General features: G+C 41.2%; 1 protein-coding gene across 2 annotated transcripts; it reads left to right on the forward strand.

Moving 5' to 3' along the window:
• The first annotated feature begins 8,030 nt into the window (after positions 1 to 8,030).
• LOC116569928 (bile acid-CoA:amino acid N-acyltransferase-like) lies at positions 8,031 to 22,145 on the forward strand. 2 transcript variants are annotated; one of them, XM_032306438.1, is made up of 5 exons: positions 8,976 to 8,996; positions 10,951 to 11,138; positions 12,270 to 12,785; positions 15,708 to 15,910; positions 19,363 to 22,145. In XM_032306438.1, the coding sequence occupies exons 3-5, from the start codon at positions 12,320 to 12,322 to the stop codon at positions 19,957 to 19,959; spliced, it is 1,266 nt and encodes a 421-aa protein (XP_032162329.1). In that variant the 5' UTR covers positions 8,976 to 8,996; positions 10,951 to 11,138; positions 12,270 to 12,319; the 3' UTR covers positions 19,960 to 22,145. The 2 variants fall into 2 exon arrangements, with proteins under 2 accessions (XP_032162330.1, XP_032162329.1); XM_032306439.1 differs by lacking the exons at positions 8,976 to 8,996; positions 10,951 to 11,138 and adding an exon at positions 8,031 to 8,173.
• Positions 22,146 to 22,182: the final 37 nt, after the last annotated feature.

A 22,182-nucleotide genomic window follows, 5' to 3' on the forward strand; every position in this document is an offset into this window, starting at 1 on the left:
GAGTGTTGTGTGTTTTAAATTTTTTTAAAGGTGAAAGTTGCTTCTCTGTCTTGTCATTTCCTTAATTTAAGTATTATGAATGAAAAAATTAGAGTATATGCCAACTAGGAAATGCTATAACTTTTTTAAAAATAAGAGAGATGCCAGATTCTATATCTAAGTGAATATTCTCTTAAAAGGAGATGATACTTATGTCAAATCTTTTAGCTTTTCTGTCCCGTTTTTCTGACAGAGAAGGGGCATGCACTTTAGCAGGGCAGGGGGTGGGATGCAGAGGGAGTGGGAGAGAGAATCTTGAGCAGTCTTCATACCCAGCATGGAGCCATGATGTAGGGCTTCATCTGATGACCTGAGCTGAAATCCAGAGTTGGCCACTTAAGTAAGTAACCCCGGTGCCCCCTTTTCTGTAACTTTAAAAGTGGCTTTGAGTACCTGCCGATGTCCACTAGGGTGGTCTTTGCAGACTTTGGTGTAGGTACTCAATTTGTGGAAATACTCAAGTAGCTAATTACCATATAGTTCTGAACTACAGATGTTAAGTGAGGAAGTGATTAAATTAGGAATTATTTTTGTTTAGACTTCAGATATGGCTAATCAGTAATAAGACAGAGAAGGAATTTCATGTATTTTACCTTGACCACTAATAGTTTTGAAAGAAAAGTGATAATTTTTATATGAAGGATATATTCATATATTCTCTTTTCCAAGGGTAACTTCTTTGAAGTGGGCAAAAGTCAGATGGTTATATAAATTCTGGCATATTAATAAAATTGGTTACATTATGGTCATACCCATAAATGTCATCAGCGGACAATGAGATTTTTAATAATCTACACATTAAAGAACAGAAGTTTCTGAAGCCCTGGAGCTTAAATATCAGAGCTGATAAATTCCTTCTATGTGAGAAAGTTTCTGTTTGGAAATAGTTGAATTTAACTTACAGGATTTGATTATCTTATTTCCTGCACATCTTTTACTTCTGGAGATAGAGAAAAATGTGCAAAGGGCATGACGGAAGTAATAGATAGTAAAGGGAGTGTGGAAAAAACACTTGGTTTTACCTGGAGAACTGCAAAACCCAGCTGTGTATGGGTGTAAAGGCAGAGGGACTTATTTGTAACCTGGAGCAGTGTTTCTCAAAATTTAACGTGCATATGAATTACTTGGAGATCTTTTTAAAATGCAGATTCTGGTTACATAGATCAAGAGTGGGTCCTGAGCTTCTGTATGTCTAAAAACTCCTACACAATGCTGTTCATGTTTTGAGTAACATGACCCTAGACCCTAGAATTAAAGTGGGAAAGTACCATCCCTGAAGCAGTGGTCCTGAAACGTTGAGCAAATAGACAAGATAAACCACATCCATTAATAACACTAGAAGGTGTCACCGTTTGACAGTCCAATGCAATAAATCTATCAATGATGACCTTTGGTTTTCCTGAAAAGTTTAAATTAGATTTGCTAACTTGTTTACTGAGGTCACCAAGCATGATATAATTATATATGGTTTACATTTTAAAAAATTAAGTAATTGCTGTATAAAAGAGTTCTCAATTATAGTTAGCTGGGCCTTTCAACTCAGTAAATATATTTACATAAAACCTGGTAATAAAATATTCAGTGTTAATAGAAATAGATTTGCACAGACAGTTGTATTTCAAGCCACATAAATAGACTTCTCCCTCTCCTGTTCTTTTTTATTTTAACGTCATTTTTCTGATTAGAAAAAGTACAATTTTAAACATTTGGGAAAGCCAATACCATTTTGGTCTTGCTACTCAGATAATCACTAACATACTGGTGTATTTCCAAATGAAAAACTTTTTCCCTATATTTTAAAACTTACTGTCACATTGTCCTGTTCCCTTCACTCTATGATCATTTCTGCTTATTTTAAGATAGCCTTAAGAGTAATAAATTTGACTAATAACCTCTGTAACTGAATGTTAGGTACAGTAGACCTTTCTTAACCATTGGGGGATACATTTCAAGGCCCCCAATGGATGCTGAAACCCTGGATAGTATTTAACCCTATATATGCTATATTTTTTCCTATACATTCAGACCTATGAGAGTTTATAATTAGGTACTGCAAGAAATTAGCCATAACTAATATTAAATAGAAGAATTATAACAATATGCTGTAATGAAAGTTATGTGAAGGTGGTCTTTCAAAATATTGGGCTAAATTGGGGGCACCTGGGTGGCTCAATGGGTTAAGCCTCTGCCTTTGGCTTAGATCATGATCTCAGAGGCTCTCTGCTTTGTGGGGAGCCTGTTTCCTCCCCTCTCTGCCTACTTGTGATCTCTTTCTCTCTGTCAAATAAATAAATAAAATCTTTAAAAAATATATATTGTACTATACTCACCCTTCTTAGGATGAGGTGAGATGATAAAATGCCTGTTTGTGATGAGACGAAGTGAGGTGAATAACCCAGGTGTTGTGATGTAGAATTAGGTAGGCTGCTATTGACCTAATTTACATCAGAAGGATTGTTTGCTTCCTGATTGGGGTTGACCAAAGGTAAATCAAATTGGAAAGTGAATCTAGCTAAGGGTGGGGAGGACCACTGTAATCTTTCAACCATGCTATTACTGGATATTTAAGTTATTGCCAGTTTTTTGCTTTTATTTTTATCTATTTTTTAAAATACAACTTTTTTAGTTCTTTGTGTATTGGTCTGCCATAAAACTCCCTTTTACTCAGAAGTGGAAGTCATTCCACTAAGTTTCTTGACTTTGAACCTAGGAATAGGCAACGTGGTCTTGTTTGTTTGTTTATAAATATGTATAAGTCATACTTTTGGCAGTATTTTTTTAAAGATTTTATTTTTTTATTTGACAGAGAAAGAGATCACAAGTAGGCAGAGAGGCAGGCAGAGAGAGAGGAGGAAGCAGGCTCCTTGCTGAGCAGAGAGCCGGATGCGGGCCTCGATCCCAGGACCCTGGGACCATGACCTGGGCTGAAGGCAGAGGCTTGAACCCACTGAGCCACCCAGGTGCCCTTGGCAGTATTTTTTTTAAGTAAGCTCTACACCCAAAGTGGAGCTTGAATTCATGATGCCAAGATTAAGATTCACATACTGTCCTGACTGAGACAGCCAGACACCCCTGTCCTACTTCTTTGATTTGTAATCCCATTAACATGTGTTCTGTATATCCTAAGAGATTAAATGACAGGTACCTTGAACTCAGTCATACCTGCAAACATGAGTTTATCTTATCTGCAGTCACTTTTCTATCTTATTTTTATTAGGTTATTTCATAGTGCAAAAGTCCTAAAGTTTTTACTTGTATGATTTTGAAAGACCCCTGCCCTGGAGAAGTCCCCTGGAGATAAATAGGATGGCTTCAGATGTCCTGACAGCAGCCCAGGGTGGCACATGTGCAATTATCAAGATAGAATGTTGTGTGTACATCCCAGACTATCACAAAAATGTCACAGGACTAATAAAAGACCTGAATACCCAGATTAAGGCCCTACAAGATCCTTCTCTCTCTCTCAGTGAATGGTTAAGTTCCTGGTTTGAAGGAGGGCTATGGCCAAATCTCCTTTTCGGGCTTCTCATTCTTATCGCCTTATTAACCTTAATATGTTGCTTTGTTCCATGTTTCTCTACTTGGTGCCAAGACTCCATTGTTACAATGACTACACCACGACAGACGATCCTTATCGCACGCGAGGACGCCTCTTCACTGTCAGCGCCGGATTCAGCTGCCTCCACCTTTCGTAACTCCCCTATACATTCCTACCCTGATCAATATTGACCCGAGCAGGTAGGGACAGCTCTACGCCCCTATTCAGCACGAAGAAGTTACAGACCTACACCCCTGACTGCCCTAAAAGAAGGGCAAATGGTTATCTTGCAGAGATCACAGTCCTGCAAGGTAGGAGTCTCCTTTGGTTTGCAAATGTCCTTGAGATTTAGAACAAAGAAGTTACCTTATCAATAGCCCTAATGTCACCCTCCCCTCCATGAGAAACGGAAGGAGGCGGAGGTAGAAGGAAAAGTAAATAAAGTTCAATTTCTTCTAAACCTAGATCTCATTAACAAGGATGCTTGATAGCAGGAATGTAACACTCCACCAGGAGACTCCCAATTGTCTTTACTTGATAAGTAACCAGGCCTTCAATATCCTGGTAGTGTTTTTTTCGCATGCATGGGCTAACCGGCCAGTTCTGCTTCTGTAAGATTGCTTTGTCTGCTTTCGCGCGGGTCCCCTGACCCAATCCACTGACACCAAGTATGCCTGTTCAAACTATCAATCAATCAGCGCCGTCCCCCCCAAAACTTGTTTGTACCTGTCTATATAAACCCCGCTTTCCCCTCGGTCGGTGTGCTCGGTTAGCTGGAGCTGCCGACCACCCGCCGGTACCTGCGTCCCAATAAACCTCTTGCTGTTTGCATCCAGTGGCAGTGTTGGATTCTTGGGTAAGGGGATCCGCGGGTCTTTCAATTTCTAGGTTCAAAAGTAGTCTCTAAAATTAAGTTCTGAATTCAGCAGAATTCCAATGTTAGTTGAATAGTAGCAAACTGCAGCTACCATGAAATTTATTTTCCATCAGGAAATATTAAATTCAAAATATTTAACACTGAAGCAATACTAATCATACATTGTTCATATTCAATTTTCACTGATGCCCCAGAAATGACGTTTATAGTAATTTTACCTCCTGATAGAGGATCAAATCGTGGTTCATGCTTTACATTTTTGTTATCACCTTCACTTGCTCTCCTTTACTTTGAAACAGTTCTTTATTAAATTGTATTTTACAAGGAATTTATTCACTCCATCTAAGTTGTCAAATTAGTTGGCATAAAATTGTTCATAATATTCTCTTATTTTCCTCTTCATGGTCTATTGTATCTGCAATGATAACCCCCTTTCATTTTGGGTATTTAAATTTTATTCTTTTTATTTGATCATTCTGGCTTGTAGTTCATCAATTTTGTCAGCCTCCTCAAAGAACCAGTTAGTCTTTGTTAATTTCTTTCTATTTATTTTCGGTTTCATTGCTAATACACTTTTCTTACTTCCTTTCTTCTAATTTGGGTTTACTTTCCTCTTTTTTTTTTAAGATTTTATTTATTTATTGGGCAGAGAGAGACTCAGTGAGAGAGGGAATACAAACAGAGGGAGTGGGAGATGGAAAAGCAGGCTTCCCGCCGAGTAGGAAATCCAACGTGGGCTTGATCCTGAGCCTAAGACAGAGGCTCAAAGACTGAGCCACACAAGCACCCCACATTTATTTATTATTTATTTATTTATTTATTTATTTAGAGAGGGAGACAGTGCTTCATTAGTTTGGTTAGACTGCAAAGACATATTTGAGGTTTTGACTTATAAGATGACTCTAGATAGCGCCATTCTTCTTTATTGAGGAAAAGGAAGGTTCGAGGGGAATATGTCAGGTACTTTTTAGCTTGTAATCAGGGCTATCTCCTCTGGGCTGACTGGAAATGTGTTAAAGTCTCAGGTCTTGAATGAGAAGTAAAATCAGATTCTTAATTTCAGTGTTTGGAATTTAGCAGTTCATGCAGACAAATAGTCTTTTTGCCCATTTTACAACCTCAGCTATGGAGTTCAAAGAGTGCTCAGATAAGGGCACAAACTCTGTTGGAGTTTGTTTACAGAAGATACCAACAGGGATTTGTGATTATGAAGATATCAAGCCAGAATTTATATTTCTGGGGAAGAATGACTCTGAAATTATTTGTTAACCTTTATTTATTCTATCTTCCCCCATCTCCATTAATATTTTCCCCTCTTTCTAAAACTGTTTCCTAGAATATTATAGAAGAAACTCTCTTAGTCTGGGATTTTGAATTGTGGTCTTATTTTTATATTATTTGAAGGGTGATTTAATGTCAGATGAATGGTTTGTTAGAATTACATTATGCGAGGATATTTCTTAAAGGTCTTACATATTTATGCAATTCAAGAATGCTTTCTGGTAGTGAAATGTAATAAACTGAGGATATGAAGGAAAAAGTGATGATGTTTGAAAAGAATTATAAGTTGAACTAAGGCTAATGACTTTTCATTTACTTTCTTTCTGTTCAGGAAAACTGGTTGATCCATGTGATATTTAAGTAGAAAGTTAATGGATAATGTATGGAAGGAAGTATACACCTTTAGGCTTTTTTTTTTTTTAAGATTTTATTTATTTATTTGACAGACAGAGATCACAAGTAGGCAGAGAGGCAGGCAGAGAGAGAGGAGGAAGCAGGCTCCCTGCTGAGCGGAGAGCCCGATGCAGGGCTCGATGCAGGGCTCGATCCCAGGACCCTGAGACCAAGACCTCAGCCGAAAGCAGAGGCTTTAACCCACTGAGCCACCCAGGCGCCCCACCTTTAGGCTTATTTAAAGTCGGACTGTGTCTAATCTCTCCATGATTATCATAGTGTAGACCCTTGATAAATTCTTATTGAACTACTAATCAGTTGTACTAAGAGTTCGAGATATAAATTCCACTCCTGACTGCCATGTATTTCTGTGTGCCTTATGTATACTCAATTTCTTGAATAAATTTACAAGGGAAATAGAGTACTTTGGGGCTATAAAATCATTTGTTTTTAAGCTTCTCGGGGAAAAATGTCTTATTCACCATCAGATTTTCATTCTCAGCACTTGTCTCTCATTAGTTGGCTCATTCTCATCAGCATGTATTCATGCCTGTGTCTACCCCATCTCTTGCTCTCTCCCTCTGAACGCACATGCGCGTGCACGTGCACACACATACACACATACACACACACATTAAAAACAGAACACAATGTTAGCAGATACTGTCAATACCTTGTCTGTATAGACTTCTCCTAGAGGTATTAGTGCACAAGCCTGACTCACAATATCAGACCTTGGATTCCTGTGCCTGACAGTTTTTTGGGGCCTCCAGAGTCCACTTTACCTCTCAGCATGGGAGGATGGAAGTGGTGGGAAAGTAAGGCTCCTTCTTCCCCCACCAGTCAGCCCTCAACCAACAATTTATTAGATACTTCCCATTGTTCCTCGGCGCTTATGTTTCCTGGAAACCCCTCAAAGTACACTACTTGCTTTTGAGTTCTTAACACAAAGTAGGGTTCTCGAGGAATGTGAGGTAGGCCACAAAGCCTACTTCAACTACCCATACTTGGCCCATACTTCAACTACCACTCTATTTCCCTTCTTAATCTGGAATAATTCAGCTGTCATATTCATTCTCATCCCTACTCTTACCAGGCAGTGTCCTCTCTCTAAAAATGCAGGAGGATTTACACATGGTATAGCAAATAGCAGTTCCAGATTTGAACTTGCCTAAATTATCAATTGACAGTCGTCTTTCTTTCAGCTTCCTTCACCCCACTGGGATAGAACTCTTCAAGGATTTGATCTTACATAATTGTGAGAACTGGTTTAGTAGTCTCCAAAAGCTTTTTGTCTTTGCAACTGATGGCTGATCTCACTGAGCCCTTTCCCGGTGTTCTGGTGTCCTGCAGAACATAGGAGCACAATAAACAGCTGTTGTACACCTTTAAGTTTTTGAGGGGTTTATTACACAGCCTAGTAACTGGAACACCTGTTTCTTTTGGGGTTACTCAAATATTTTGTGTGTGTGTTATTCTAGAGAATATAATAGGTACCTGAGAAGTCTAGCTCTTGGTTAAAAACTCATGTGTGATTTTCCAGAACTGACCATAGGCAATTACAAAGGCTTTAATTGTCAGGTATCATGGTGGAATGCTGCTCTTCCAGCACAGGACTTGGGGTACAACCAGTGCATGTCAATCTCTGAAAAAAGTTGGAGGCAAGGACTCTGGACACTTGGTACTTACTGGTCTCCCTAGTCACTAGTCACACAGGCTGGTTGGACCCTCATATTTGCCTTTCCTGCCCAGGATCCTTCACTGTAGATCTGTTTATCATCAGACCTTCGTTCAAGGTCCAAAGTCTTCAGTTATGTGTGCTGAGGCCTCTTTATGCAAGAAGGAGACTTCTTTATGCAAGAAGGCTGGAAGACATTTTCATTCACTCTCATTCAGCAACCAGTTCTTTTCTACTTCCAGCCCTTCCCCTCACTCTACCCTGACTTCAGAACTTCTGGATCCTTGGTTTGGGGCTCCCACATCTGGCTGACCTGCCGACTTCAGACCCTTCATCCTTATCTTGATCAGGCACTTTCTCCCTCACAGTAAGTGATTAAAAGCTTGACTCTTGTTTTCAGCTTGCTGCTTTCATCAGCTACTCTAACACCTAAGCTGCTCAGCTTTCTCTGTCTTCGTGGGCTGAGCTCCTAATAGTGCCTTTAAATTGTTACAGTCTGCCTGCAAATATTCTTGTACTGCTTGAAAAATAATAAGATAGGGGCGCCTGGGTGGCTCAGTGGGTTGAGCCACTGCCTTCGGCTCAGGTCATGGTCTCGGGGTCCTGGGATCGAGTCCCGCATCGGGCTCTCTGCTCAGCAGGGAGACTGTTTCCTCCTCTCTCTCTCTCTGCCTGCCTCTCTGCCTACTTGTGGTGTCTCTCTGTCAAATAAATAAATAAAATCTTTAAAAAATAATAATAATAAAATAATAATCTTAAACAATATAATTCTATTAACTGCATTCCCACCTTTTTGTTGTTATATTTCTATGTGTTCTTTAAACCCCAGAAGACATTATTATTATTATTATTATTATTATTATTATTTTATTTATTTATTTTTAACATATGTCAGCATTTTTTTTTTTTTTTAATTCACTTTAGCGGTTGTTAAGTAACTAGGTCTGTTCAGAGTTGTGTAAATCCGAGACTTTGTGTTCGGGGTAGGATAATTTTTCTCTTTGTTTATTCGTTGAACCCTTCTTCTTTTGATGTGAGAGGATAAAATGCCTAGTGATGAGATGAAGTGAAGTGAATGACACAGGCATTGTGACATAGCATTAGGCCACTATTGTCCCTTTGATGATATATTAGAAGGATCATCTGCTTTCTGATAGTGGTTGACCTCAGGTAACCAAACAGTTCTTGAGGTTCGTTAATTTTTCTTAATGTCGTCAGTCTTTCCAAACGAGCCAGGGAATCTTAAAGACATTTTGTTTGTGGAGGCTGCCGTCTGACCAAAGGACCAGATGGCAGAGATAACTTTAAGATATAGCTCTTCTCTCTTTTGTAGGAATTATTACTTCTTTGTCTTCATCTTAGGGAAAAGACTAGGAGAAAAGATGCAGTCAACTGCAGTAATTGCGAGGAAGATTCTCTGGCAGCGAGCTAGAAGCAGCAGGCCTGGCCCCGCAGGGACACCCACCTGACCTCGGAGCCCCAGGAACGCGCGCGTCTGCGCCTGTGCCCGTTGGGGGAAGCGCCCTCGGCGCCAGCCCGGCCCCCTTCGCAGCTGAGCTCCGCGGGCGGGAGGCGAGCGGGAGGCGAGCGGACTTTATTATTTTTATTTTAAAGTCTTTTAAGTGCATTTAAATACACACATGAGTATGTGTGTATACATATTAAAGACATTTTTAAAAAAGATTTCATTTATTTGAGAGAGAGAGAGAGAGACAGAGAGAGCACAGACAAGGGAAAGGGTGCTCTCTTTGTCTTCTAACCCCCCACCCCCCCCAAAAAAACGAATAAAAAAACACCACAACAAAGTTCCTTTCTAATCATTCCACTCTCTTGGCTATTTCTGTGCCTCTTGTTATGGACTGTTTGCTCTCATCATCATCATGGATCAATTTTCTTGATTCTCCTCTGTCTTATAATATTTACAATCATACTCCAGATATTTCATATAAAAGAAGTGACCAGAATAAGTAATATTTACCTCAAGAAAAGAGCAAAGCCCTACAGTGTCAGGATGTTAGAATTAAAGGCTGAGGGGCCCCTGGGTGGCTCAGCGGGTTAAAGCGTCTGCCTTCAGCTCAGGTAGTGATCCCAGGGTCCTGGGATCACCCTAGCATCGAGCTCTCTGCTCAGTGGGGAGCCTGCTTCCCTTCCTCTCTCTCTGCCTACCTCTCTGCCTACTTGTGAACTGTCTGTCAAATAAATAAATAAAATCTTAAAAAATTAAAAAAATTAAAAAAAAAAAAGAATTAAAGGCTGAACCCATCTGACCTGTGGTTGACCTGGGTCTGGGCTTGCTGCTGCTTTTTTTTTTTTTTTTTTTTTAAAGGTTTTATTTATTTGACAGACAGAGATCACAAGCAGGCAGAGAGAGAAGGGGAGGCTGGGCTCAATCCCAGGACCCTGAGATCATGACCTGAGCCGAAGGCAGAGGCTTTAACCCACTGAGCCACCCAGGTGCCCCACCTGAGTCGGGGCACCACTGCCTTCAGATATTTCTAGGTATGGGATTAGGCCTTTCTCATTAGAAGATACTGTGGGCTAAGCATTGGTGAACTTCTCGAGATATCTTTGGCTTTTTATGGCCATGTTGCTAGCTTTTCTAACTGTAGGATATTTCTCTCTGGTTTAGAATTCTTCTAGAAAAAGGATCACTAAGGAAATTTCTTTGCTCTATAGTCCCACTCCTGGCTTTATAAGCCCAGGGAAATCTCTCTATTTGGCTATCCCCCCCTTCCTTTGGAAGTTAGCTGCTGTGCTTTATACGAAAGACTTGCAATGCCTCGGACAGATTTCTCCCTGCTCATGCCTCTGCTAGCATTCTTTGATGTATTGTCCTAGAGTATGTGGCCAAATCTCCAAGTCCTTGGAGAAGGACTCTGGCTAGGATCTCTCAGAATTCTAATCTATCAAAACAGCCTGCACACATCCATTAAAATTGCATTAAATGTTCTGTTCATTTCTCCTCATTTTTCTTTATGGGGGATTCTTTTTTGCTGTTTTATCATAGATGAAATCACTCTGTAGAAGAGAAAGTTTCCTCCCTCATAGGAGGAACCTATCACTCACTGGAATTTAATTCATTTAGATTCTTGGCAATCTAATGAGTTTAAGAAAACAAAAAAATTTCATTTTGTCTTTATCTAGGTAAGTTTAGGTTATTAGAATGGAAACAATGGCCATTTTTGTGACTTTCTTCACACTAACCCGAAGGAGAAAGGCATTCCTTAATCTTTAAGACAAGGGTTATGAAAAGCTTAGCAAATTTTTCTGTACCTGAAGGTTCTGTCAGCATCTGGTTTTGCTTATGACTGGAGAAGCCTAACTACGAAGCTGTGAGTATTTTTTCTTTAGGGAGTAACACGTACGTCAACCTCCTTGTTCTCCCCAAAGATTTTGTCCTCATTCTTTTGGGAAGATTTGTCTGGTTTTCATGCTCTCTTAGTAGCAGAGTCACCAGCTCCATATATGTAGATGTTTAACAAATCCCCTCTTTTCTTTTTTCTTTAAGAAGCGTATTTATTTATTTAATTATTTGAGAGAGTGAGGAAGAGACTGCAAGTGAGGTGAGCAGAGGGCGAGGGACAAGCAGACTCTGTGCTGAGCAGGGAGCCCGACATGGGGCTCAATCCCAGGACCCTACGATCATGACCTGAGTTGAAATCAAGACTCAGAACTTTAACCGACGGAGTCACACAGGCACCCCAGCAAACCCAATTTTCAGCCGCACCTCTCACTCTTGTCCTCTACTGCATCTAACTTTTCAAGGGCTCTGGATGGCCAATTGTGAGATCGTCCTTGGATGTGCTGATATCATTTGTGCCTATTTGGCTGCTGCTTCCTCCACCCTGGTTCATAATTACTATAAAAGGCATCTACTTGTTTTATGTCTTCCACATATTTGCTAAAAGCTCTCTGGTATCTTGCACTTGCAGATAATATCAGGATATTTTTATTTATTATTTATTTATTTTAAGCTTGTATTTATTTGTTTGTTTATTTATTTATTTTGAGAGAGATCACAAGTAAGCAGAGAGGCAGGCACAGAGAGAGGGGAAAGCAGTCACCCTACTTGAGCAGAGAGCCCGATGCGGGGCTCGATCCCAGGACCCTGGGATCACGACCTGAGCTGAAGGCAGAGGCTTTAACCCACTGAGCCACCTAGGGGCCCCTGTATTTGTTTATTTGACAGAAAGAGAGAGAGCACAAGCAGGGAGATTGGGGGGCGGGGGAGAAGCAGGCTCCCTACTGAGCAGGGAGCTTGATGCAGGGCTCGATCCCAGGACCCTGGGATGACGACCCCAGCTGAAGGCAGACATCTAAGGACTGAGCCACCGAGGTGCCCCTATATCAGGATATTTTTAGAGCTGAATCCCAAGCAGCCAGGTTCCTGGTCCAGTTCACCTTTCCTTAATCTTATCACTGTCTTATTTAATTTTCCCATGTATATATTTTTTTACATCCAGGTCTTACTACAAACGTTACTGAGAATCATCCCAGGTGCCTCATTGTAACAATGATTCAGCTGACAGCTACCCCTGCAAGTGCGCTTGTTGATGAACCCGTGCACATTCGTGCTACTGGCCTGTCTCCCTTTCAAATAGTGATTCTTCAGGCCTCCCTGGCAGATGAGAAGGGGAACCTGTTTCATTCTCAAGCCTACTATAAGGCCAATGAAGCTGGGGAGGTAGACCTGCAGCAGGCCCCTTCGCTGGGAGGTGACTACATCGGAGTCCACCCTATGGGTCTCTTCTGGTCCCTGAAACCTGAAAAACTTTTAATGAAATTGATGAAAAAAGATGTGGTGAATAGCCCCTTCCTGGTCCAAATAAAACTTTATGATTCAAATTTGCAATTAACCGACATCGCCACCACTGCTCCAAAAGTCAGCCTGACTTTGGAGAGGTGGTATGTAGCACCTGGTGTCAAACGGATCCAAGTTCGGGAAGGCCCCCTTCGGGGAACCCTCTTCCTCCCTCCTGGTGAGTAAAATTAACCTGGTTACTGTCATCCTTGTGCTTCCTCTTTCCAGTGCCTAATCCTTCTAGAGGTTTAACTTGCATATGGATAGTACATAGTATAGTCCTTTCCAGCCTTAGAATCAGGGCTAACTCTGGGTTAGAACAAGAATATGGTGAGGCCACATTCCAACTCAAGTTGGATCTCAACAGTTCTGGAGTTTGTCTAAGGATATGACTATATGTAGTTTATGGAGTCCCTGAATTATGGGGCTTCATAGCTTTGGATTTATGTGAAATCCATCTGTGTTAAAGGCCACTCCCTGAAGATTCACCTCCTGATATTGATTGTGTCCCAGCTTCTTTTGGGAGTCCTGTCTTGCCTGAGTTTCAACTTAGGTGTAGGTCATTGCATCAAATAAGCTGATGATACAACGGACTGAAATGTTGCAACAAATATAGAGGATGCAAAGAGACTCTATACTCTCTAGTTCCATAAATATTGCGCATTTATAGGACATTCCATACATCCGCAGATACACAACATGGTCCCTACCAGAAAAGTCAGTTTCCCGCAGTGATCTCCACATACCAGTAAGTGGTTCAAAACGTGTACTGGTACATTTCTCAGGGTTTATCGTGGGACTGAGTGAAGCAAAGTCAATTTCCCAGAAGTAGCCCTCGACAGGTCCGGGTCTCAGGTGTGTCTGAGAGCCCCTTCTTTAAGCATGAGCTTCTATCTGGGACACAGCCATCGTATCATCAGGATGTACTGCCTCTCTCTCTGCTTTCAGAAACAGAAACATGTAGAAGTAAGATCGGTAAAGGAAGCCTGAAGTGTTCAGGGTGGTTCTTGACAGCATAGAGTTATAGATGATGTAGAAGGAATAAAAGCTTCCCTTTCGGGGTGGCTGGGTGGCTCAGTAGATTAAGGCCTCTGCCTTCGGCTCAGATCATGATCTCAGGGTCCTGGGATCAAGCCCCGCATCAGGCCCTCTGCTAGTAAATAAATAAAATCTTAAAAAAAAAAAAAAAGCTTCCCTTTCCACAATCATCCTGACACGTACAGTCATAAATCTCAGTATTTGTACACCTAGTAATTAGCATAGAGACAACATCATTGTGTGTAGGGATGGGAAAGTAAGTGGCACAAATGTCTGTGCCTCTCCTATTCCACCTCAGTTAAAAATCTGCATATCAGTGATATCCCCATCACCTGGGTGATGTGCTGGGTTAGAGGGTACTTTTGGTGAATCCTCGAGGATACTGCATGCTCTGTGTGTCCTGTTTGTTCTGTGGGGATAGATACAAAAGAGCATTGAGCTGTGTGCGGCGAAAAGAGGATTGAGTCAGGTCTCAAAACAATTCTCAACTACAACATTCTTCCATGATCAGAGGCTCGTTACTCTTAAGTCCTCCCTCCTCCTGGCAATCAGGAGATGAAAAGCAACTTTATTCATTTATTGAAGCGGTATTTTTTAAAATGTATTTTATTTATTTGACAGAGGGGAGGAGAGAGAGAGAGAGAGAACAAGCAGGCAGAGTAGCAGGCAGAGGGAGAGGGAGAAGCAGGCTCCCTGCCAAGCAAGGAGCCTGACATGGGGCTCGATGCCAGGACCCTGGGATCCTGACCTGAGCCGAAAACAGTCGCTTAAGCAATTGAGTCACCCAGGCGCTCCTTGAAGTGGTATTTTAAAGCGAAGTTATATTTAGTACCATTTTATTGCTCCCTTTCTCAAGATGAGAAAACATAGCAATGTTTTGTTTTGAAAACTCCCAATATCCTTTAAATCAAGTCACACTTTTTAAAAAACATTTTTATTTTTAAGTAACATCTCACTTACTTATCTCTTTAAGTACTAACATGGGGCTTGAACTCAACCCCAAGATCAAGAGTCACATGCGCTACTGACTTAGCCAGCCAGGTGCCTCCATAGATGGGACAAGTCTACCTCCGTTAAAATCACTTACTGGAGACTAGAGTGCCTCCAAGAAGTGCATCATAAATTTGTTTTTGCTTTATTTAGAAAACTAGCTGCCTACACAGAGCGTGTGTAGAATGACACTCTGACCATCCCTACTTTTTACCAGTGTTAAGTTTCGGGGAATAAACAGATTGTTGTCACATGGAAGGTCTTACCATTTATACCTGCTTGACTGTAAGATTTTGTCGCTGTAGTCAGATGAGTGGAATAGAGCAGTGTGAAGTCCAGATTTTAGCTAACAGTCATTTCAATAGCTTTCTTTGAAGTCATATATTTTGAGTTTATATATACTTTGAGAACTCAATTAAATCTGTAGAGGCTTTCATTAGTAAAATGCACACATAGGGGTCCCTGAGTGGCTCAGTTGGTTAATCGTCCTACTCTTGGTTTCGGCTCAGGTCATATCTCAGGATCCTGAGACTGAGACCCCTGTTAGGCTCCCTGCTGAGCACGGAGGCTGCTTAAGAGTTCTCCCTTTCCCTCTGCCCCTCCCCCATGCCACCCCATCCCAGCTTGCATGCTTTCTCTCTTAAAAAAAAAAAAAGAAAAGAAAAGAAAGAAAGACCCACTTACACCTATATTTTGCATATAATTTCAGGACCTTCACTGATTTCCTAAAGCCCAATTGTGTACCTTTTCATAGGTTAAAAAGTGCTTACCTAATTTCAATGGCTTTCTGTACTCCAATACTACAGAAATGAACCACTGTGAGTCCTCAGGACCCCTTGGCTACAGAGATTAAACTTGTCAGTGAACATGGCTCCCAATCAGCCTTCCTGATACTATGTTCCATTAATGTATTCAATCAGCTTTAGTTCTGCCCCAGATACAAAGCTGAAAACTTGGGGATTCTACTGAAAATTTATGCTTCAATTCCAGAATTTGTGATGTTTTCGTATTTTTCTTCTCGTTTCCTTCCCTTCTCCTTAACCTCAGCTTTGTTTTGTTTTTTGTTTCTCAGGAGAGGGCCGTTTCCCAGGGATAATTGACTTGTTTGGTGGTATTGGTGGGCTGATTGAGTACCGGGCCAGTCTCCTGGCCAGTCGTGGCTTTGCCTCCTTGGCTTTGGCTTACTTTAACTATGAAGATTTGCCTGCCCAACCAGAAAAGACAGAATTAGATTATTTTGAGGAAGCTGTCAACTTTCTCCTGAGACATCCTAAGGTAATTTTTGCCTTTTCTTTTAGTCCTTGTTTGTTTGTTTTGAAGATTGTGTTTAATTTTTTGACAGAGAGAGACACAGCGAGTTAGGGAACAGAAGCAGGGGGAGTGGGAGAGGGAGAAGCAGGCTTCCTGCCAAGCAGGGAGCCCAATACGGCCCGATCCCTGGACTCTGGAACCATGACCCAAGCCAAAGACAGTCGCTTAACGACTGAGCCACCCAGGTGCCTCTTAGTCCCTGTTTTCAAATAACCATTACACCCTGTGGCTTCCCGTAACTTCCAAGTATGATTCTCCTCAGTGAACTGGAAGTTCTATGACATAGCCATCTTATTCACATGATTTCTTTCCCACCCAATGTCTTTTGCTCAGAAAGACAAAACGGGAAGTTAGCCTGTGTCCATGATGGAATGGCTTCATTTAATTATTTTAAAGTTTTTATTTATTTGCCCAGGTGCCCTAAGCAATTCTCACTAAGAAAAAAATATCAGCAATTAACAAGGGATAATATGCAGCAACCCTAATATAGCAGGAAAAGCACATTCTAGAACTTAAAGAAGGTATGGATTGGGAAGTCCTACAGCATTATAATTAAGTCCTCTCCAATAGCTAAAAATCAGACTCACTCCTCAAAGGAAGATTATCTGTCTTATACAGTCTGGTGACTTAATAATAATCAGAGAAGGTGATAATAATAAGAATTACATTTATTGAGGATGTGTATTGGCAATTACTCTAGTCAGCTCTTCACTTGTATTATCCTCTTTACTTCTCACAAGAACCTTACGAAATAGCATCACCACCATAGTATTTAATAGATGAAGAGATTCAGGGTTAGAAAGGGTTAGAAGCTTGTCCAAATTCCCACAACCGGATGGGGTAGAGACAGAAATGCAACTCAGTTCCATCTGAATCTAAAGCCATTGCGTCTTGGATGCCTGGGTGCCTCAGCTGCTTAAGCATCTGTCTTCAGCCCAGGTCATGACCCCAGAGGGTCCCAGGGTCCTGGGATCTAGCCCCACATTGGGATCCCTGCTTATGGGAAGCCTGCTTCTCCCACTCCCCCTGCTGTGTTCCGTCTCTTGCTGTGTCTCTGTCAAATAAATAAAACCTTTAAAACAAAAAAATTGCTCTATGGGTATCTGGGTAGCTCAGTTGGTTAAATGTCTGCCTTCAGCTCAGATCATGACCCCGGGGTTGTAGAGTGGAGTCCCACATCGGACTCCCTGCTCAGCACTTCCCTTGTTCGTGCTTATCCCCCCCCCCCAACAAATAAATAAATAAAGTCCAAAAAATAAAAGAACTGATCCAAGTAAAATTAAGTCTCTGTACCACACCCTATTTCATATAAAGGATCATCCAAAATATGATCAGAATGACAGTAATAAGATGAGCAATAATCACTAACAATCTACTGATGCATTGAATTTTTAAATAGCTATATTGTGCTGCGTTTTCTGCTTGGCTTAGATGAGAAATGAGGTTCCGTGATTCTGCTGTTCACTTTCTTAGCCTGCTTTCCCTTATACTTGACTAATGACTTCCCAAAGTTAGTCAATGACTAATGAGACTTGGAAACCAGATTTCTCTCCTAGGCTTTTACTACTTCCACTAAGCCTGCTTCATGCTCTCTCTTCTGTGAGAAGAGAGACCACCCACCTTTCAGTTCCTTATAGATCTTATTTCTCCATCTGTTGATTTTAAGTGTCTTCTAAGCATTCTAAATTCCCTGATCCCAAATTTGGTGGCAGAAGTTATAACAAGAGCTGGTGTTCTGCCAAATGTCTGCACACAACTGAGTCACTTGTTGTTGTTGTTGATCCGCGTTGTACTTCCTTTTACTCTGTCTTCCCTGGCCAAATCCATTCTGAGTTCTCACCTTTCATTGCTGTAACTGTGACTCTGTATCTTTCATATTAAGACGTAGAACTTCAGAGCTTGAAAGGTCTTTTTTTTTTTTTTTTTTTTTTTTTTTTTTTTTTTTTTTTTTTAAATTTATTTATTTGACAGAGAGATCACAAGTAGGCAGAGAGACAGGCAGAGAGAGAGGAGGAAGCAGGCTCCCTGCTGAGCAGAGAGCCCGATGCGGGGCTCGATCCCAGGACCCTGAGATCATGACCTGAGCCGAAGGCAGAGGCTTTAACCCACTGAGCCACCCAGGCGCCCCTGAAAGGTCTTTTTAATTCAAAAGGAGATGATTCCGGTCACCCCTATTAATATACAGGATAGGACCTCAGGTAGAATGTATTGGCCTTCCAAAGAGGCTGAAAATATATATATATATTGCATAGGGGAATAGGTTCAGATCCATCAGAATCTACCCCCTGGGGCAATATACATGCCCCATAAAAGAAAAAGAGAATAGTTCTTATTGGTGTCCACTACACAGCATACAATAACTTTCCTTCTTGTTTGTCGCCCCCGCCTCACTTTTTTTTTTGTATAAAGGTCCAAATTGTAGCCCATTTCCTCTGAGAATCTTTCCCTGATCCTGCTTTATTCCCTGGTAATCTGGGTTGGCAGCCTTGCCTATGTGCATTCTTATATCGCAGAATTTGTAAGCTACTCTAATTGTCTTTTTTTCCCTCCTGTCTCTCCACTGGGCAGTGAGTTCCTTGATGATAAAAGATGACTTACGCCTTTTTTCCCCTCTGTGTCTTCCGGCGGTTAGTACAGGGTGGGCAATCTAAACTTGCTTGCTTAGGGGCACCTGGGTGGCTCAGTCATTGAGTCATGATCTTAGGTCATGATCCCAGGGTCCCGGGATTGAGCCCATCAGGCGTTCCTGCTCAGCAGAGAAATCTGCTTCTCTCTCTCCCTCTGCCTACTTCTCTGCCTGCTTGTGTATGCTCTTTCTCTCTGTCTCTGCCAAATAAATAAATCTTTTTTTTAAAAATGCCTGCTTGATGACTGAAGGCGGAAGAGGAAGCTGAGCCAGGCTTCCTTTATGAAACCTTTCTCTAAAGGAGAAACCTTCCAGGGAAACCACGGCAGAGCTAGAATCCTCTGCTCACGTTTCCATTCTCTGTTCTACTAAACTCATCTTTTTTCTCAGTCTTTTCCTATAGAGTACCCTTTCCTCTGGACTTCTAGAGACCCTAGAATTGGTACAACGGCATTGACCGATCAACTGTAACTTGACTTCTGTTATTCACATGAGTTACGGGCCTTTTTCTTCTTTTTCCTACTACATTGGTATTTCTTTAGGGCATTTTAAACTCAGTGCCTAACACCACGCTGAATCCATAGTATTTAATTTGGAAGGCCTGGTATGTTTTTGAAGGAGTATTTCCTTTGAACGTTTATCATGTATTCCAGAACTCCAGAACTGGGCATGTGGGTGGGGTTAGTCCTTGCTTGGTTCCTACTGGTTGTTCAAGTTCTTTGGTTATTTGAGGTGGTAGCATTTTGCTAAATGGTAGACAGAATCAACATCTCATTTCCATTATTTTTAGGTCCTCGGCCCAGGCATTGGCATAGTTTCCATAAGCAAAGGTGCAGAGATTGGACTCTCCATGGCTATACACCTAAAACAAGTCACAGCTACTGTGCTTATTAATGGGCCCAACTTCATACTGAGCATTCCACAGGTATATCATGGTCAGATAAGTAAGCCCTTAGCCGTCTCTCCACAATCGCTGTCCATCAATGCCTTGGGGTTAGCAGAGTTCCAGCACAGCTTTGAGGAAGCTAGACGTGAAGCCAGTGAGACGTCTCTTCTCCCCATTGAAAAGGCCCAGGGACATTTCCTTTTCATTGTGGGAGAAGATGATAAGAATCTCAACAGCAAAGTGTATGCTGAGCAAGCCACCCAACAGCTGAGCAGATACGGGAAGAACAACTGGACCCTGCTATCTTACCCTGGGGCAGGCCACCTGTTAGAGCCTCCCTATTCCCCCCTGTGCTGTGCTTCAAAGATCTCCAGTCTCCACCTGTCCATTCACTGGGGTGGAGAGGTGACCCCACATGCCACTGCCCAGGAGCATTCTTGGAAGGAGATCCAGAAGTTTCTCAGGAAGCATCTTGTTCCAGTTGTGACCAGTCAACTCTGAGAAGATATTCCCGAGGAACAGAGGAGCAATACTTCACATAATCAATCAATCAATACTTCACTTGATTTTCATGGAGCAACATCTTTGATTTCTTATTGTGGTAGGTTATACTAAGAGAAAGCAGGAGGGTGACTGACAATGGTCATGTCTTGACTTTGGAAAGTGAGAACGGTTTCCGTTTAATCCAATATCATACATGGAGAGTTTTATATTTTAAAAAGTAAATTTAGGAAAAAAGAATACATTTAGGGCTCTATCTGCCCTAAAATATTCTGGTTTATTATTACAGCAATTGTCTTGTGGGAAAGAAAAATGACCAAAATGAATGACAGAATCCCCTGGTTTTAAAAACAGACATGAGTAGGATCAGGTGTTGATATTTGTTGATTTCTTAAAACTCAAATGAAATATGTTTAGATTTCTCATATATGAAAATATGCTCATGGCTCATGGTTACTTCATTGCCATTGAAAAACTAGAGCTTAAGAAACATTTATTATTTTGAGGCAATATGGAAGCTGTTATGGGGGTAACACGATTGAGTCAACCTAAAATCAATAATTTAACAAAGGCTAAGAGAAGAGAATAAAGTAATATTTGTGTCAAAATGTATAGCATTTTGAAAAAGAAACAATCTGAGGTTCCCAGAATTGCACTTTAGGGAAGGAGCCATGATACTGTGGGTTGTATACCTTATGGGCTGGCAAACTATTTCTCTAAGGTTTTACATGGCAAATATTTTCGGCTTTGTGGGCCATTAAGTCTCTGTCACTGTTGTTGAGTTCTGCCATTCAAACACAAAAGCAGCATAGACAGGCCATAATGAATGTTCATGGCTGTGTTCCATTTAAATTTTATTTATGGAAACTGACATTTGCATTTCATATAATTTTTACATGTAACGGAATAGTAATTTTCTTTTTCTTTTTTTTCTAAACATTGGCCAATGTAAAAGCCACGTGTAGCTTGTGGGCAGTAGAAAAACAGGCTGTTTTTCTAGATTTAGTTCACAGGGCATAGTCTGATGACCTTGGGTGTAGAACGATCCAAATTACTTTGTCCAAGGTCAAATTTGACGTATTTCCTCTAACGGGCAAGCCACAATCCACATATTCCTGAGCTACTGAATTGCAATGTGGAAGGTAGATAATCAAGTGAAGAAGAGCCAGTAAAAGGGTGTTTTGAATGATTTTGTAGGTGTGGTGGGGGAGCCGACAAAGAGTTAGAGGGACAGAAGTAATAAACAGACGCTTCACGGTATCTGCCTAAACTCCTTTTCTTTCCTCTGCTTTCTGATACTCCCTCTGTTTAGAGTGAAATCATTCCATTCAGGATGAGTGAGGCTATTAGCCTCCCACCTTTCTCACTCAGAGAAGTTTTTACATTTCCCACACCCAGTCAATCAGACTACGTCACTTCTTTGTAATTGCAATGGCTAATACTGCCTACGGTATATGCTACATAATAACTATATAGATTAGATGCTACATAATTAGTTATATATGCCATATGCTATATAATAGCTAACATAGTGGGTTTAATGGGTATAATTATTTTTGTTTCCTCTTCCAGACTTCAGGAAGAATGAGATGTTTATGAGATACGATGTTTATGTTTTATATCCCTTGATTTACATTTTGTGGATTTTCAGAACCAAGAAGGTCTTAAAATTTTTTTTTCATATATTCTGTTCTGTATCACTACTACAAATATTGGCAGGAAGGCAGATCAAAAAACCATTCTTGGCCAGCTTCTCTGACCTCTTGGAAATGTAACTGGTCTGCTTTTCAGGGTTGACTTCTTGTGTGCACCCATAAAGTATCTGCACCTGGTTAACTCATAGCATGGTCCAGGCCAGCTAGTAAACCCACTCTCACCTTCTGCATTTGGTCCACTTGGCTTTTACTGTCCTTGCACATTCTCTAAATGTGAGTTGTGTCTTCTGTCAGGCCCCTGACAGATGCATATACCGCATCTCCTCTGCTAAAAGGTCGGCTCGCACGTGGCCGCAACAATCAGGGCAGACTTGCTGACCTTCAACTCTCAGCTGCCTTCCATGCCCATCACCATGAGAATCTGGGAGCTTGCTAAACTCTTTCACATGCTAGGAGTGCAAAAGGAGACTTGCACGTGCTATCTCCTTTTGCCTACGCACACGATGTTCTGTTTCACTCTGCTTTCCAGAACTCTAAACCGGAAGCAGGACAAAACCTTCTTCTATAG

This window comes from Mustela erminea, chromosome 12 (assembly GCF_009829155.1).
Source record: "Mustela erminea isolate mMusErm1 chromosome 12, mMusErm1.Pri, whole genome shotgun sequence".
NCBI classification, from domain to species: domain Eukaryota; kingdom Metazoa; phylum Chordata; class Mammalia; order Carnivora; family Mustelidae; genus Mustela; species Mustela erminea.